Raw genomic sequence first — 13755 nt, 5'->3', positions numbered from 1 at the left:
GACCTGGCCAGGTCCAGATGAGCTCTTCCCTGTCCTCTCCTTGACATCCCTTCCTTCAAAGGCTTCTCATTGCAATTCTACCATCCAACGTGGCAAATGGCAGCACCTGCAAAGCACGAAGGCTTTGAAATGTTGGGTTTCGTTTCAGTTGGAAATGAAAGTTTGGGGCTTCGCTTTCCTTTCATTTGGTTTAATCTCAAAAATCTCCAGGAAACAGAGTTAGATTTCTTTTACCAGTCTAAATTCTTAAATTCTGGTAGTACTAAGATGCGAAGCAAAAGGGGCTGATGTTATCTGTTAGAATAGCCCAAATAGAGACATTATCCCGCTTTTATGAAAGCCAAAGGCCAAATTCATATTTATTTGAGCTGCAGCAGAATCTGGCTTATATCCTGGACATTACAACATATTGTTTCAATCTATATTTTTATTAGCAATATTGATAACGTTAGAAGAAATACAATACAGGAAATAGCTTATCAGCTTCGATTAATTTTATGGTAAGACTTTTAATGAAGATAAAAGAAGAATTCAGCAAAGGGCTGAAGCCAGAAGCGTTGCTGCTAAATGGAGACGTGCAGTACCTGAGCGGGGCAGCTGGATAACCAGCATGGTTTTTACTCCACGGAAGAAAAATAGTTGGTAATCAGGTTTTTTTTAAAGACCATTAATTCTCCACTTTATCAACACTTTCATACATAATGATCTGCTGCCAGACTGTAGAAATGAAGATATTTGTGTAAACCTAAATTAAAGGTTTGTTGTGCACAGGCAGTGGTGCCCGTAGCTCACGCTCCTGCTTTTAAAGCCCCGGGCAAACATTCATAGGGAAAGACGTGTGAGATGCCCTCGTGGCAGGGCGAAAACCCCTAATTCCAGCACCCAAACCTCAAGTCCTGCGAGAGGATCAGGTCTTACCTGACTCACCTGAAGGGACCTTTGGGACGGGGAGGGTTTGCCTTCGCGCGGTTCTGCAGCCTTGGGGCGCGCAGGAGCTTTCCCAGCCGGCAGCCTTCCCTCCTCGCGCTCCATCATCTGACGCTAATTCTTAGTTTTAACACCGTACTACCATACCATGAACAGCTTAGCACTTGAAATGTTGCTCTGTATCTGGATTTATGCTTTTTGTGGTTTTGTTTTGTAAGATTAAAACGGCAGTCTGCATCGAGGGTGTCGTGGTGCCGGTTAGGGATAAACGAGTCGAGCCTCCGGGATGGCTCCATTTTGTCCTGCTATCAAAGACACCCACAAAACACAATCCCACCCCCAAAGTTTACCAAACTGCCTTAAATACACAGGGCTTTTTTTGCAGCGCATTTAGCATCCCATCAAAAGCAGAACCTCCAAGGCATTTAAAGTAACGTATGATGGAAGGTGGTGGTTAGAACCACCGAGTGCTTGGGGCCAGGCGGGCACAGCCAGGGCAGCACACGACCGGGCAAACAGGCATCACCGTCCTTCCCACGGCGATGCCGACTGGGGTTCAATATCGTGCGTTTGAAACCTTCCTGGCTAGTGCAACAGCAGCGAGCATCTTCTCCCAAACCTGAATTAAAAAAAAGGATATTTCTGCTGGTTTCAGGCTGCAGGTCCATGGTGAAGGGATGCAGCAGCTCGCTCCGACAGACCAGCAGCCGGAGCAGAAGGCAGCGTCCATCCCTGGAGCATCATCTGAGCATAGCAAGAGCAACTCCAAGCAACCACACAAGTCCATTACTCTTTTCTGTCTTTTGGAGTCGAGGCCCTGTTTTATTTGCAGGCCTGACTGGAAGCAGATGGACCTGTCAGGGCTGGCTGGGGCAGGTGAGCCCAACGGGGCGGACGAGCTGCTAAGTGCTCCCAGCTGCTGGGCAGGGCCCGGAGGAAATTGTTGGAGCTGGGACCCAGCTCAGAGATGAGATCTGGAGTCAGCGCCAAGAAGGAAAAAGTGAATTTCTCCAAAAAGCCGGTCTCTCGAAACCTGAAAGAGTGAGGCTTTTAAAAGAAGAGAAGATATTTGAAAGCCTCTTTAGTGCATCTAATATATCTTCAGACTTCAGAGGGCTAGAAACCCCTGCCCCCATCTCTGGTTTTGTTCAGGACCTGCCTCCTTAGACAGCCAATATTACTTTTCTTGGGGGTTCTCCCTTATCGCTGGTGTTTTCCTCTCCAGAAAGGTCTTGAATTTTACTTGCTGGTTTGTGTCATTTGATTTATAAGCTCTAGGGGTCCTTCGCAAAACCTGGACTACTTCTTGTACTTAATTGCTACAATAAACTTAAAACTTGGTGCTTTAGGATAAGCAATCTGGGAGGAAATTGTTTGATGTATGGAAGCAGACAGTAGGTCCTTCTTGTGAACGTCACCGAAGGGACACAGAGGAGAAGTGGGTTTATAAATAACTATAAAATTCAGAAACTACACGAGCTCGGTGAGAGCAAAGCTCGATTAAGCAGGAACAGCTTGCAGCGCAATACCCAACATCTGCAAAAGTCCTTGCAGCCAGTATAATTCCCAACAGCCTGGATTGCTGCGCCCGGCCTCTCCAACACTGGCTTTAACTCCACGGGGGCCGGGAGGCTGCGATTTGCAGCCACAGCCGAGCGCAGAAAGGGGTGCCCGGAGCCTGCGTCCTAAAATGCAAACCAACAGGGGAAAGAAAAGGTGATTAACAAGTGGCAAGCTTTTATTCGTATTGCAAGGAAGGTGTTTTTTTCCTTTCCTTTTCAAAATTACTTTATCAAAAGTAGCTCTTTACGGTTTAAAAGCTGCTTTTTCCAGCGCTCCGTGGCTGCAGCAGGGGCTGAGCACAGAGGCTGCTGAGCCGGCACGGATGGGGCTGCTGCGGTGGCCGGGCGACGCCGCGGCCGCCTGCCGTGGCTCCGGTGCCGCCGAGTGACGCGGCGAGAAAGGCAAGCGCGAGGTGCCTTCGGTGGGCAAAGGCCAAGGAGCGCGGCGTCGCTTGCGGCGCTGCACAGTGCGGCTCCGGCCACGGCGTGCTCGTAGCACCCAAAACACCCGTGCGCCCGGCACCCAAAACGCGTCCAGGGGCCGGAGAGCCGCCGCGGTGCCGGCGATTTTAAAATCGTGCCTTCAGACGCCGTCCCTCTTATTTAGCTCTCAGAGCCGTGGTTTAAAAGAGTCACTGCATAGTTTGTGTATTCTGGGAGACGGGCACACAAAACCAAGAAGAAAGAACACGTAAATATTGTGGAGCCATCTGTTTCCAATAGTGTGTGTTTACATATTAATGTGCAATACAAATTTGTAAACATGAGCATTTGAAACTTTTGTAGGAACCGATACCGGCCTTTTCCCTTTCTGCAGCTTTATTGGAACCGCATGTCCCCCGGCCCCAGCCAGACATGGACGGCGCTTTAATACTGGATGCATTTCAAATCTGCTGGGTGCTTATTTGTTCTGGTCTGTCTTGCTACCCAATCCTCGTTTGTTTTGCATAATTGTGATACAAATTATCATCTAATTACAGACCAAACCTCAGAAGATCAAATGTAAACCAAGGCACTTCGATCAGAAAAAGCTCCCTCTACATGTTTGGCTTCTCCAATAGCTGTATTAAATTTGGGTGAAACTGGGTAGTAAACTGTGATTAAAAACATTATCGCTGGGGTTTTTTTGTCTCCTTGGTTTTGAAATCAGCCTGCCGGTGTCCGAGGACCGGGCCCGTCCCATGTCCCAGTGTCGAGGACGGCCGCGGTACCCGCGGTACGGCCAGTTTTATTTGCCGAGTGCTATAAAAGGGATCAGATATTCCCAAATAACTTCAAACTCCTCCTGAGAAAGGTCAAATGTCTAACAGCTAAGATTGTTCAGCAAGTTTAATCTTTAAAAAAAGACTTTGATTATTTTCTCCTTGGTCCCAGTGAAAAAAAGCACCATAATACTGCCTTTATGTCTGTATTCACCCACTAAGTCTGAAGAACTGTGAAGTTTTGCAATGGCCGCAGGTTTCCAACTAACGTTAACGGGAGGAAGCACACAGCGGCAGGTAACGCATTTGTGTTTACAGGTGCGTGGTCCCGCTTGAAATATTGCCCTCGAGTCGCCTAGTTTCTCATTTAATAATTAACAATTTATTATACTGACTTACCCTCTCGAGTCCTGCCACTCGCCTCTCCCCGCAGCCGTTCTACAAAGCCCTCCTAGAAAGCAGCGTGCAGGTTGCCCACTGCCTTGGGCACGGTTGTTCTCCTAGAAGCAGAACCATTTAGGCTCTAGCGTGAGCGATTCGGCTGAATTACCATTGCGGGCACGGAAAATACTCCCATGCCAGGACGGTCGGGGAGCCTTGGCCGGGTCTGAGGTGACCCCGGGGCGTCAGGATAGAGAGCTATGACTGCCTGAAAATACTGATTTGTTTCGTAAAGAACCACCAGTATCTTTTTTTTTTATTTGTTACAGTGATATTTGAAAGGATAAATCGGGAGCTAAAGGCAAAGGAAACAGAAACTAACCTCAGATCACCCCGATCTGAGTGTCTCTCGTGCGGTGCCGACCTCTCACGCGGAGCTGGTTGGTGTTTGTACGCCCGCCTCACCCGCGCTGACGAGCCCTGCGCCCTCCCCGGCGCTCGGTGCCAGCACCCAAGGGCCACGGGTGCCCGCGCCGCCGCGTCCCTTGCAGGGACCAGGCTCCGGCCGCGTTTTCCCCGTGGCTGTGATCGGGGAGGAGGGCAAAAACCGGGCTCCAACAGCGCCGGGCTCATCGAAACCCAACCCAAACCCACTGGAACTAGCTGAGCGATGGCTGCTGGAGCGTGGCACCCTGCGCTGCTTTGTGGCTTCATACCCAAAGGCGCAGAATAAAAAAGCAGCTCTGGGAAGCCCCGTGCCCAGTTCCCAACGCTCCGAGGTGGGTCCCGACAAAGAGAGCATTTGCTCAGCTGTAGTAGAATTTATCTGATCCAAATTTAAATATCTATCGCTGTAAAATTGTCCGTACTGAAAATATCTATTCTACTCATTAGCAGTCACGTTTTTAACGAGACAGACACTGATCTGTTGGATCACCAGCTCACGGCCAGCAACTCTGGAATATCTTATGCAACCGCAAATATTTGGAAAATTGGAAGTTACTCATTGCATCCACCCACGAATCCGTGCCTTCCAGCTCCCCAAAAGTATAACCACATGTGGGGGCCGGTACCGGGGCACGCAGCCCACGGGATTCGGCCCGGGGAGCGGAGATCTGCAGCGCTTTGCAGAGCCCCTCCAGTGCCTGCAGCCACCACCGACGATGAGGGATGGCTTGGAAATAAGGACTCCCGAATGAAAAAAAAAAGTTTCTTTTTTTTTTTTTTTTTTAATAAAAATAGTGAGATAAACTGCTAAGAAACAGCAGGAGAAAGCAGGTTTGTTCATTTTTACAGTTGTACAGACTGTTTCGCAAAGCAAGCACAGCCCACCGTTTCGTACTGGTATCGCTGGGGGCTCTGTGAACACTCGAAGCAGATATAAATTAAGGAAACCAATGCTGGTTGATTTTTAGCAAAGTCTCATGAAAGTAAAAGTGTGACTTTTTGTTATTTTAACAGCTTTTGATATTACTCGTTCTGTTCTTAGTTTACTGTCCGTTACGGATGAAAATAAAACCAAAACCCTGATACCAATTTTAATTCTTAAACCTGCGCTTAATCCCTATATAGTGCTGTGTTATGTTTGTAAATACAGAATTCTCTTATCTTAATCCCAAAATGCCGCCGGTCCCAGTCAAGCATTATTTTCAAATCTCTGTCATATATCAAGTAATAAAATTGGCTTCAGGTAGGGACTGAGCATTGATCAAATAAAGAATAAAATCTGTGCCCCAATTTATTGCGAGTTATATTGTGCCCTTGGGAGCTAGAGATTATTTACAGGAGTAACAAGAATATCCACAGGTTATAATAAAACAAACAGGGCTTTTGGAAGGAATTGAAAATCTCATGTGTCGGGGCCCGTAGAGCTGTAACTCTCCGGAAAGGCTCTGCGTTCTCCACGGGACGGAGCCAGGAGCATCCCTGCCCCTTCCCTGGACACAGGCTGGCGGATGCGATCCCAGGTGCATCTTCTGCGTCCCCCGGGGCCGCACGTGCCGGGGCGGAGGAGCGTCCCGCAGGGCTGCCGGAGGTGTTTCACCCCACACAGCTCGCTCAGATGTATCTCCCAGGTCTCCCAGCGTGGATCTGGCCGCCGGGGGGGAGATGCGTGACCCCCCGTCCGCCGTTCCTTCCCACCACCGCCTCCCGGAGACCTCCAGAAGCAGGAGCACGGAGAGGAGGGCTCTTGGGGCACCCCTGCATCAGGCTCCTCTCTCTCATTCCCACAAGGCAGCAACACATCCGTCTTTTATCCCGGCTTTCTTTATCTCGGCAGCAGACACTTGAATTTACGTCCCCACCCTGATAACTGAGTCGCCTGGGTCCCGGAGCAACAAGGCACTTTCACGGCATTAGTTAGGACCCGTGAAAGCCAAGGGAACTCGAGAACATGCTCGAGCCCTTGGCCGAATACGGCTCCTTGGCTGACTCAAGGTCTCAGAGAGTCCCTTTGAAATGGGTGGAAAAACTCAAGTAGGGTGAGCCGAAGCTCGCTAGGGCTTGGAGCTAACTAAAGGCAAGCTAGCCAGAGAGCCTCAGGAAAACATATTTGTAGAAATGTATACGGCTACGTTCCCACTTCCGAGTGCAAATATTAAAAAGGCGACTGTACAGTCTGCTCTTAACCTACAACCACGACATAAATATCACCAAAAGGTATCACCTTCCTGTGGACCGTCTCCGACCCTCCAGGCTCCCAGGCCCCCCACCCTCCCAACACCACGACACGTTTGCCCACAAAAAAAAATGGTTAAAAATGCCTCGACATACCGCTCCCGTACCATGCAGTATTTCATAGTCAATAACTAGCAAGCCCTTGGGTATGAAGGAAGGAAAGGCTCGCTTTACATATCAATGCTTAGAAATATCATATAATTCCACTAAAGGCAGTGGTTGATTGTCGGGTGCCAGTTAGAGTGACTGCATCTGCCGTCTCTCAAAGCCGGAATGCTGTCACTCACTTTGAAATGGCTTGCTGCATTCATCAGTCTGGATGGCACGGAGAAGTTATAACCGTACAAGCCATATGGAGGATGTAAAGAACAATTAAGTGCTTCCCGAGCAATGGGACTTGATGGGAAAATGTTTCCAGATGCATGTAATCCGTACAGCATTTGACTGGCAGAATTGGGTACTTGTAGACATTGCCCGTTTAAGTCTTCAGCTTTAGCGTTTTTCAGACTGCTCATGCCGAGGGAAGATAGTTTTGGCATATCCACCATGAAGTGGGGTACGAGATGCGGGTTGGTGCCGCCCAGTTTTTCGTGGCTTGGAAGGATGAGAGACTGTTGTCTTAAGAAGCTCGTAGGACAAATCTTGTAGTAGAGGGGCAGGTTGAGGTTGTGTAGGTAGGTCTCGGGGCACGACACGCCGATGTTGCTCGCGGACAAGTGAAACGTAGGAGGCGAACACGATGGAGAGAGCAGGGGGTTGAGAGGAGAGGGTGTCCCGCCGCTGGAGGCCACCGGCGAAGAACTGGAGCTCCCACCTGAAAACGCAAAGAGAAACGGTCCAGGCTGGGCTAGCTGATGTTCACAGCCAAGGAGCCCTTGGAGGACTCCTGCTCCCGCTCCGCATCTCCCTGCTGCCGGTGTCCGTCCAAGCACAAACCCGCTCCAAAAATTGGCTCCTGGAAAATGGGAAGATCTGTCCATAAATTATTTGTTGTTGTCAAAGACCAATATTCACCAGTCCCATTCGTTTGACCGGGACGCCTATGACGTTCAGCTCCACGCATACCTGCCGGGTCCGCGCCTCGCTGTACGACCGACACCTTCTCCTGTTATACACACACCCTTGCTATTTGAGGTTCCCTATTTTTTGTGCAATTACAGGCAGCTTTTTCTCCTTGTACATAAGAACAAAAAAAAGCATTCAGCCTGGCGGGGAATTTTTTTGTACCTTCCTGCTCACAGGAATTGCCTAATTTTACTTGGCTTCCCATGCAATTTAAAACATATACTTGAATGCTATAGGTGTCTCCAGAAACTTTAAATGCACGTGTCATTTTAACATTCTCCTTTCTGAAACGAATCAATGAACACTTTCATAATTTGGTAGAAAAGCAACGCGGGCTTGCTTCACGCGTGTATAACATCGCCGGCCAGCACCGGCTCGCCGCTCCTCCGCAGCCACACGGAGAGCAACAGCGGAGAGGCGTGGGAACGGGGCTGCGGAGCGGCCGGCCCGCTGCGGGACAGATGCCGCTTTCATCTCACGCCATTTAAGAGCCGTACGTCTCTGCTGCACGCTCATCACCACGTTCTTCTGGAGGTTCTCCCCCCCTCTTATTTTCATTCTTACCAAAGTCACTGGAAAAGGAAGGGAGGGAATGTGAATCCATTTTTGCTCTGTGTTTTTCTCTGTTTACGTTTAATTCCAAGTGATTTACCGTCTGGATGTGATCTGGTCAGACTTTAATGCAATCAGCAACCCAGCATCACCTGGATAACCAAGCTAGTGGAACAAAGCTTAAAAAAACCACAAAGATTTTGGACGTGGTGCAAATTAATTTTGCAAGCTCCCAGCAGGCAGAGTATCTGCAGGTTGGGTAACGCGCAGGCGGCACCCGTTGGCGATAATCCGGGGAGGTTTTACGGCTCGGAGGTCTCGCCCTTCCCCGCTGATGTCAGCGCCTGCTCCAGCGCCGCCATGGGCAGGGGCGGACGAGGGCAGGATGCGGTCCTCTCCCGAGGGCCCGCTCCTGGCGCCCTCCCCGGACGCGGGGACCGTTGGTCGTGCAAAGGGGTGCGACTGAGCCGATAGCTGGGGGTGCGAGGCAGCGGACCAACGCCGATGCAGCCGGCTGTGGCAGAGCGAACGAGCGTTAGTATTTGCTCCGCGGGATCCCGAGGAATAATAGCACACGGGTTTGGGAACGGGGAGCACAGCGGGGAGGACAGGGCAGCTCAAAGAGGAGATTCTTTCTGCCGTTTCTGTTAGGCTTAAAAATCCCAAGTTTATGGCCAAGTCTTTCTTCAGCCTATGTTTCATGCTTTCTTTTAATTTACCTTCTGGTTTTAGGGCTTCACTATTTCTATTTCTCAGCTTTTCTTCAGCAATACAGTTATTATTATTAGTGGAAATGGAGGTTTTGTTATATTTACATCAGTCCGGGACATGAACCCCGAAGACAAATACCAATTACATTAAGACTAGTAAAAAAATCCCAGGAAGCCCTAATATTTTAGCATCCGTACAATAATCACTGCAATTGCTGGTCTCGTTCCCCACCACAGCCCATCCAGCTCCTCCTCGGTGCCACATCGCAGCCTGCAAAACGGGTTCAAAAGGGGCTTTTTGCATAAGGTCTTTTCTAAATTAAAAAAAAAAAAAAAGCAGTTCTCTTTACAACCCGGTAAACCTCGTAATTTCTCTAGAGTCTGATTTTGTTACGTCTCCGCATTTCTACGCCTGTACAGCAGGAATTTTTGCTGGGTTTTGCAGTGTTTCCCTGCAGAGAGAGGAACGATTTGGCGCACCCCAATACTCTGAAGGGTTCCTAACAGAAACGAGAGTTAAACCGGCGACTTTAGCCCCAAACTGGAGCGCTCCAGCGTGCAAACGCTCGGTTAGCTTTTTCCTTCGGTGCTATGAAGAATCAGTTTGCAAACACCGGTTCCAAAAGCCGTTTTTCTGGAAAAGGGCTGTAAGAGCCCAATGTCTGCCCGTTTTCCCTGAAAAACTTTTCCCTCTTCCCTGCAGTTCTGCGGAGTTAACGGACGGCGGGACTGCTACGTCCTAAATAAGAGATAATTTTCTTCTCTGTTTCATACGGCATTCGTTCGCCCAGAAGAGGCAGGCTGCAGAAGCCTGATAGTTATTATCACGTTTCTAGCTAATATTCTCAAACGGGTTGGAAGCAATTAGCGTAACAGGACCGAAACCACAACAGCCCGCCTCTGATCAGCCCCCTGCGTGCCCGCCGAAGTTTTTTCCGTGCCCCCGACCCCGCCGGCAGCTCGGCAGCCCACCCCTCCCGGGGCGAGCTCTGCTCCTCACATCGATTTTAACAGGAGTTTTCGCCGAAAACACCTGGAATTGCCTTCCCCAAACGTTACTTTGGCCGGCGGTTCGCTTTCTGGACCCACCTCCTTACCTGAAGGGGTTAAGACCCCAGCGGAGCCGCCCGGGGTGCGGCCGCGGCGCAGCCCCGAGGCCGCGGGGAGAGGCGGCGGCGGCGGGGGGGGGAAGGCAGCAAAGGGGGCTGACTTACCCTGGCTGTCTGCGCCGAAAGCCTTGAAGTCCAGGGCGAGGGGGGGCCGCCACGGGTAGGTCTCCAGGAGCCCGTCCAGGACCCCCCTGCGGGGCGAGAGCGGGCTGAGCGCGGCGGCGGGGCCGGCGGGCGCGGCGGGGCGGCGGCGGGGCGGCCCCGGCCCTTACCTGTTCCTCCCGGGATCCCGAAAACCTTTGGCGAAGGGATTCCTGTCGATCTTCAGCTTCGTGATCTGGCGGGGGGTTGGGAGCGAGAGGGGCCGTTGGGGCGCCGGACCGGCCCCCGGCCCCGTCGGGGCTCTCCAGGCCCCCGGCCCCCGGCACCGTCGGGGCTCTCCAGCCCCCCCGGCCGGTCCCCGGTACCTGCTGGTTTTGGTAGGCCGTCACGGTGGTGAACTCGGTCTCCTGGAAGGAGAAGGTCTGCACCCCCTCGGCCGGCAGCGACTGGATCTGCGCTAGGTCGAAGCGAGAATCCTGGGCGATAACGTGGACGCGGGGCTTGTACTTGTGCATGGACTGCAGGATGATCTGTGGGGGAGAGGCCCGCTGAGCCCCCGGGCAGAGGGGCAGGAGGACAACCCGATGCAAGCCACGGGGGGGACCCGGGACCCAGCCCCCAGCCCCGGGGCGAAGGGACGGGCGCTGCCCCCCCGGCGGGGCTGCCCCACACCTACGTGCCCCTTGTCGTCCATCTCGTTGTTGGTGAGCTTCACCCGGTCGAAACTGATGATTTGCCTCATCCAGGTCTCCCCCGAGCAGGGGGAGTCGGGGTGGATGTAGAGCCGCGGGGTGATGCAGGAGTGGTCCGTGTTCCCCGCCACCATCCACTGCGAGCTGTGATAGACGTACCTGGCCGGGCCGGGCCGCCGTCAGGCGGCGGCAGCCCTTCCCCGCCTGCCCACCCGCACCTATAGGCTCTATAGGTGCCCGCCAGCCCGGCGGCCCCCCACGCCCCCGCACCCCCGTTTCCCATCGGCGCGGTAAATGCGGGTGGGGCTGAGCGGCCCGCGGGCTGCAAAGGCTCCGGGGGTCCCCGGGGGTGCCCCCCCCCCCCCGTACCGGTATCTTTTGGAGTCCACCGGGACGACGTCGATGGCGATGTAGTACTGCTGCAGCGGCTCCAGCCCCTTCACCTTCACCCGGACCGAGGGGAACATCCTCCTGCGGGCAGAGGGGAAGGGCTCAGCCGGAGCTGCCCGTTCAAACGGCGAAAACGGGATGGAAAAAAACTAAACGGGCGGGGGGGGAATGGGTTTTTCTCAAACTCAACAAAAACAGCAAAAAAACCGCAAAGAAAAATACCCCCACCCAGCCAAAAAAAAAAAAAAAAAGGAAAAAACACAACGAAAAAGAGACAAAGAAAAAAACCGAGGGAGGGGGCGGAGGAGGGACGGGAGCGGGCGGGGGAGCGGCAGCCGGTACCTGCCGGCCTTGGTGATGATCATCTCGGTGCCGATCTCATGGAACCTCCTCCAGAGCTCGGAGCCCTGCAGCTCCACCTGCACCCCGGCCTCCCGGCTCTCGGCACCGGCCTTGGGCCGCTTTTCTGCGGGGAAGAGAAAGCGGAGGGGGCGGCTCGGGAGGCTGCCGGCGCCGGGGGGGGTCGGGCCCTCGCCCCGGGGGTCCCCGCCGGTACCGACCCGCCTCCGGGGCTCTGCGGCTCTGCCTGCAGCCGGCCCCGCTCTCCTCATCGCCGCCGTCCGGCACCTTCCTCTTGGCCGAGCGTCCCACCAGGGCTTCCACCGAGAAGGCGTGAGCCCGGGAGCTGAGCGCCATCCCCCCCGGGCCGGGGGTCCCCCCGGGCGGCTGCGGGCCTCAGGCGGGCGGCGGCGGCTCCATCCCGGCCGGTACCCGGCGAGCCTCGGCCGGCCGCCGCCCGGCTCCCGTCGGGGGGCAGCGGGCACGGCGAGATCCTCTTGCATCCAACTGAGTCAATAGACGGCTGCAGCCTCCACTGTTTGTTTTGGAAACTGGTGGGAGCATAAGAAACATTGAGTGACATTTCATGGGAGTAACGGGGGGGCGAGGGGGAGGGAGGGGAGAGCGGGCGGTGGCGGGGAAGAGCGGGGGAAGAGGAGCCAGCCCCGTCTAGGATCAATAAAAGAGTTACTGTTCTCCATTAAATTGTAAAACTCAAAGAAATTTGACATAATTGCACACTAGGGGCCACTTTTCCAACAAAAGTGCAAATAACGTTTAACCAGAACCAGTGCAAAAAGGAAAAAAAAAAAAATAGGAAAAAGAAAGAGGAAAAAGGAAAAAAATCGAAGGGAATAAAGGAACGGGGGAGCCGTGGCGGTGCTGGGCCGGGGGCGGCGGGGCCCGGGGCTGCCCCGCCGGGCCGGTCACCCCCGTGTCACCCCCGGGCATCCCGGCTTGTCCCCCGGCTTCGGCTGGGTTTGTTGGTTGCTCTGTTTGTTTGTTTGTTGGGGTGGTTTGGGGGTGGGTTGGTTTGTTTTGTTTTTTTTTTAAAGGCAGCAAAGCCGCCCCCGCCCGCCCGCTCCGGCGTCGCCCCGGGGGTGTTTCCACGGCTCCGCTTCAAAGCGCGGCCCCGCAGCGGCAGCTGCCCTGAATTAGGGACAGAAATCCCAGTTTTCCACTCGGGCGGCTGCTGGGAGCCCCTGGGCGGCCGGGCCGGGGCCGGGGCCGGGGCCGGGGCCGGGGCCGGGGGGCTGCGGGCCGGGGGGCTGGGGCCGGGGGGCTGGGGCCGGGGGGCCCGGCCGGGACCCGCAGGTGCGCAGGGAAGGGGCTGCGCTGGGGTTGCGCGGCCGTTTTTGGGCCTCCCCGCCCTGCAAAGCCTTGAAGGCACCGCGCTGATTTATTTCCCAACCGGGCACCCTCCCGGCACCAAAGGGGATTTGGGGCTCGGTGGGGTTTTTTGGGGGGGGAAGCGATGGTATTCACGCTGAGCGGGGTGGGTGTCCGCAGCCCCAACCATAGCCAGCGCACCCCTCGCCCCGCTGCCGCTCCCTGCACCCGGGAGGTCAGCCGGGATAGATGAGCCTTAACGGGAAAAAAAACGTGGAAAGGGATAAAATTCACAGGCCAGCTGAGAAAGCGGGGGGGTGCGGGAGCTGTGGCTTCGGGGCGGGCAGGGGACGGGGCGCAGCGCTCCATGCCCCGCTTCCAAGCGCTCCCGGCGTCTCGGGGAACACGGGTTTACTAAAACGTTTCACTTTCCAGGATTTCTCACCGTATTTGTTAGGGTCTGCGCCCTGGCACACGCATTCCTTCCAAGCCTTGGGCTGAAACAGAGGGAAAACTGCGTTGTCTTCGTGGAGACAGGCAAACCCAAAGGTTGGACAGCCGCTAGCTGGCAGAGCTCCTGGCTTTTTAAACTCCTGCATGTTTTAAATGCCCCAGCCTCCCATCGTTATCCTCAAATCCCCGTTCCAAGGATGCTCGTTACTCAATTTATGGTGGGGTTTGCATGTTGATACTCGTTTATACACATGTGTGCTCAT

At 53.9% G+C, this 13755-nt stretch overlaps 1 protein-coding gene across 1 annotated transcript; it reads right to left on the bottom strand.

The window, feature by feature from the left end:
* Positions 1–6802: 6802 nt before the first annotated feature.
* On the bottom strand, positions 6803–12067 carry TBX22 (T-box transcription factor 22; the record flags this gene model as incomplete). Its single annotated transcript, XM_082323683.1, is given in 8 exon segments — positions 6803–7565; positions 10293–10378; positions 10460–10524; positions 10655–10819; positions 10966–11140; positions 11351–11452; positions 11714–11971; positions 11973–12067. Coding segments are annotated over 8 exon segments (1554 nt in total). The 3' UTR covers positions 6803–6957.
* Positions 12068–13755: the final 1688 nt, after the last annotated feature.

This window comes from Platalea leucorodia, assembly GCF_965183815.1.
Source record: "Platalea leucorodia genome assembly, chromosome: 10".
In the NCBI taxonomy this organism is placed as follows: domain Eukaryota; kingdom Metazoa; phylum Chordata; class Aves; order Pelecaniformes; family Threskiornithidae; genus Platalea; species Platalea leucorodia.
This window is presented reverse-complemented; position numbering and strand designations above follow the sequence as displayed.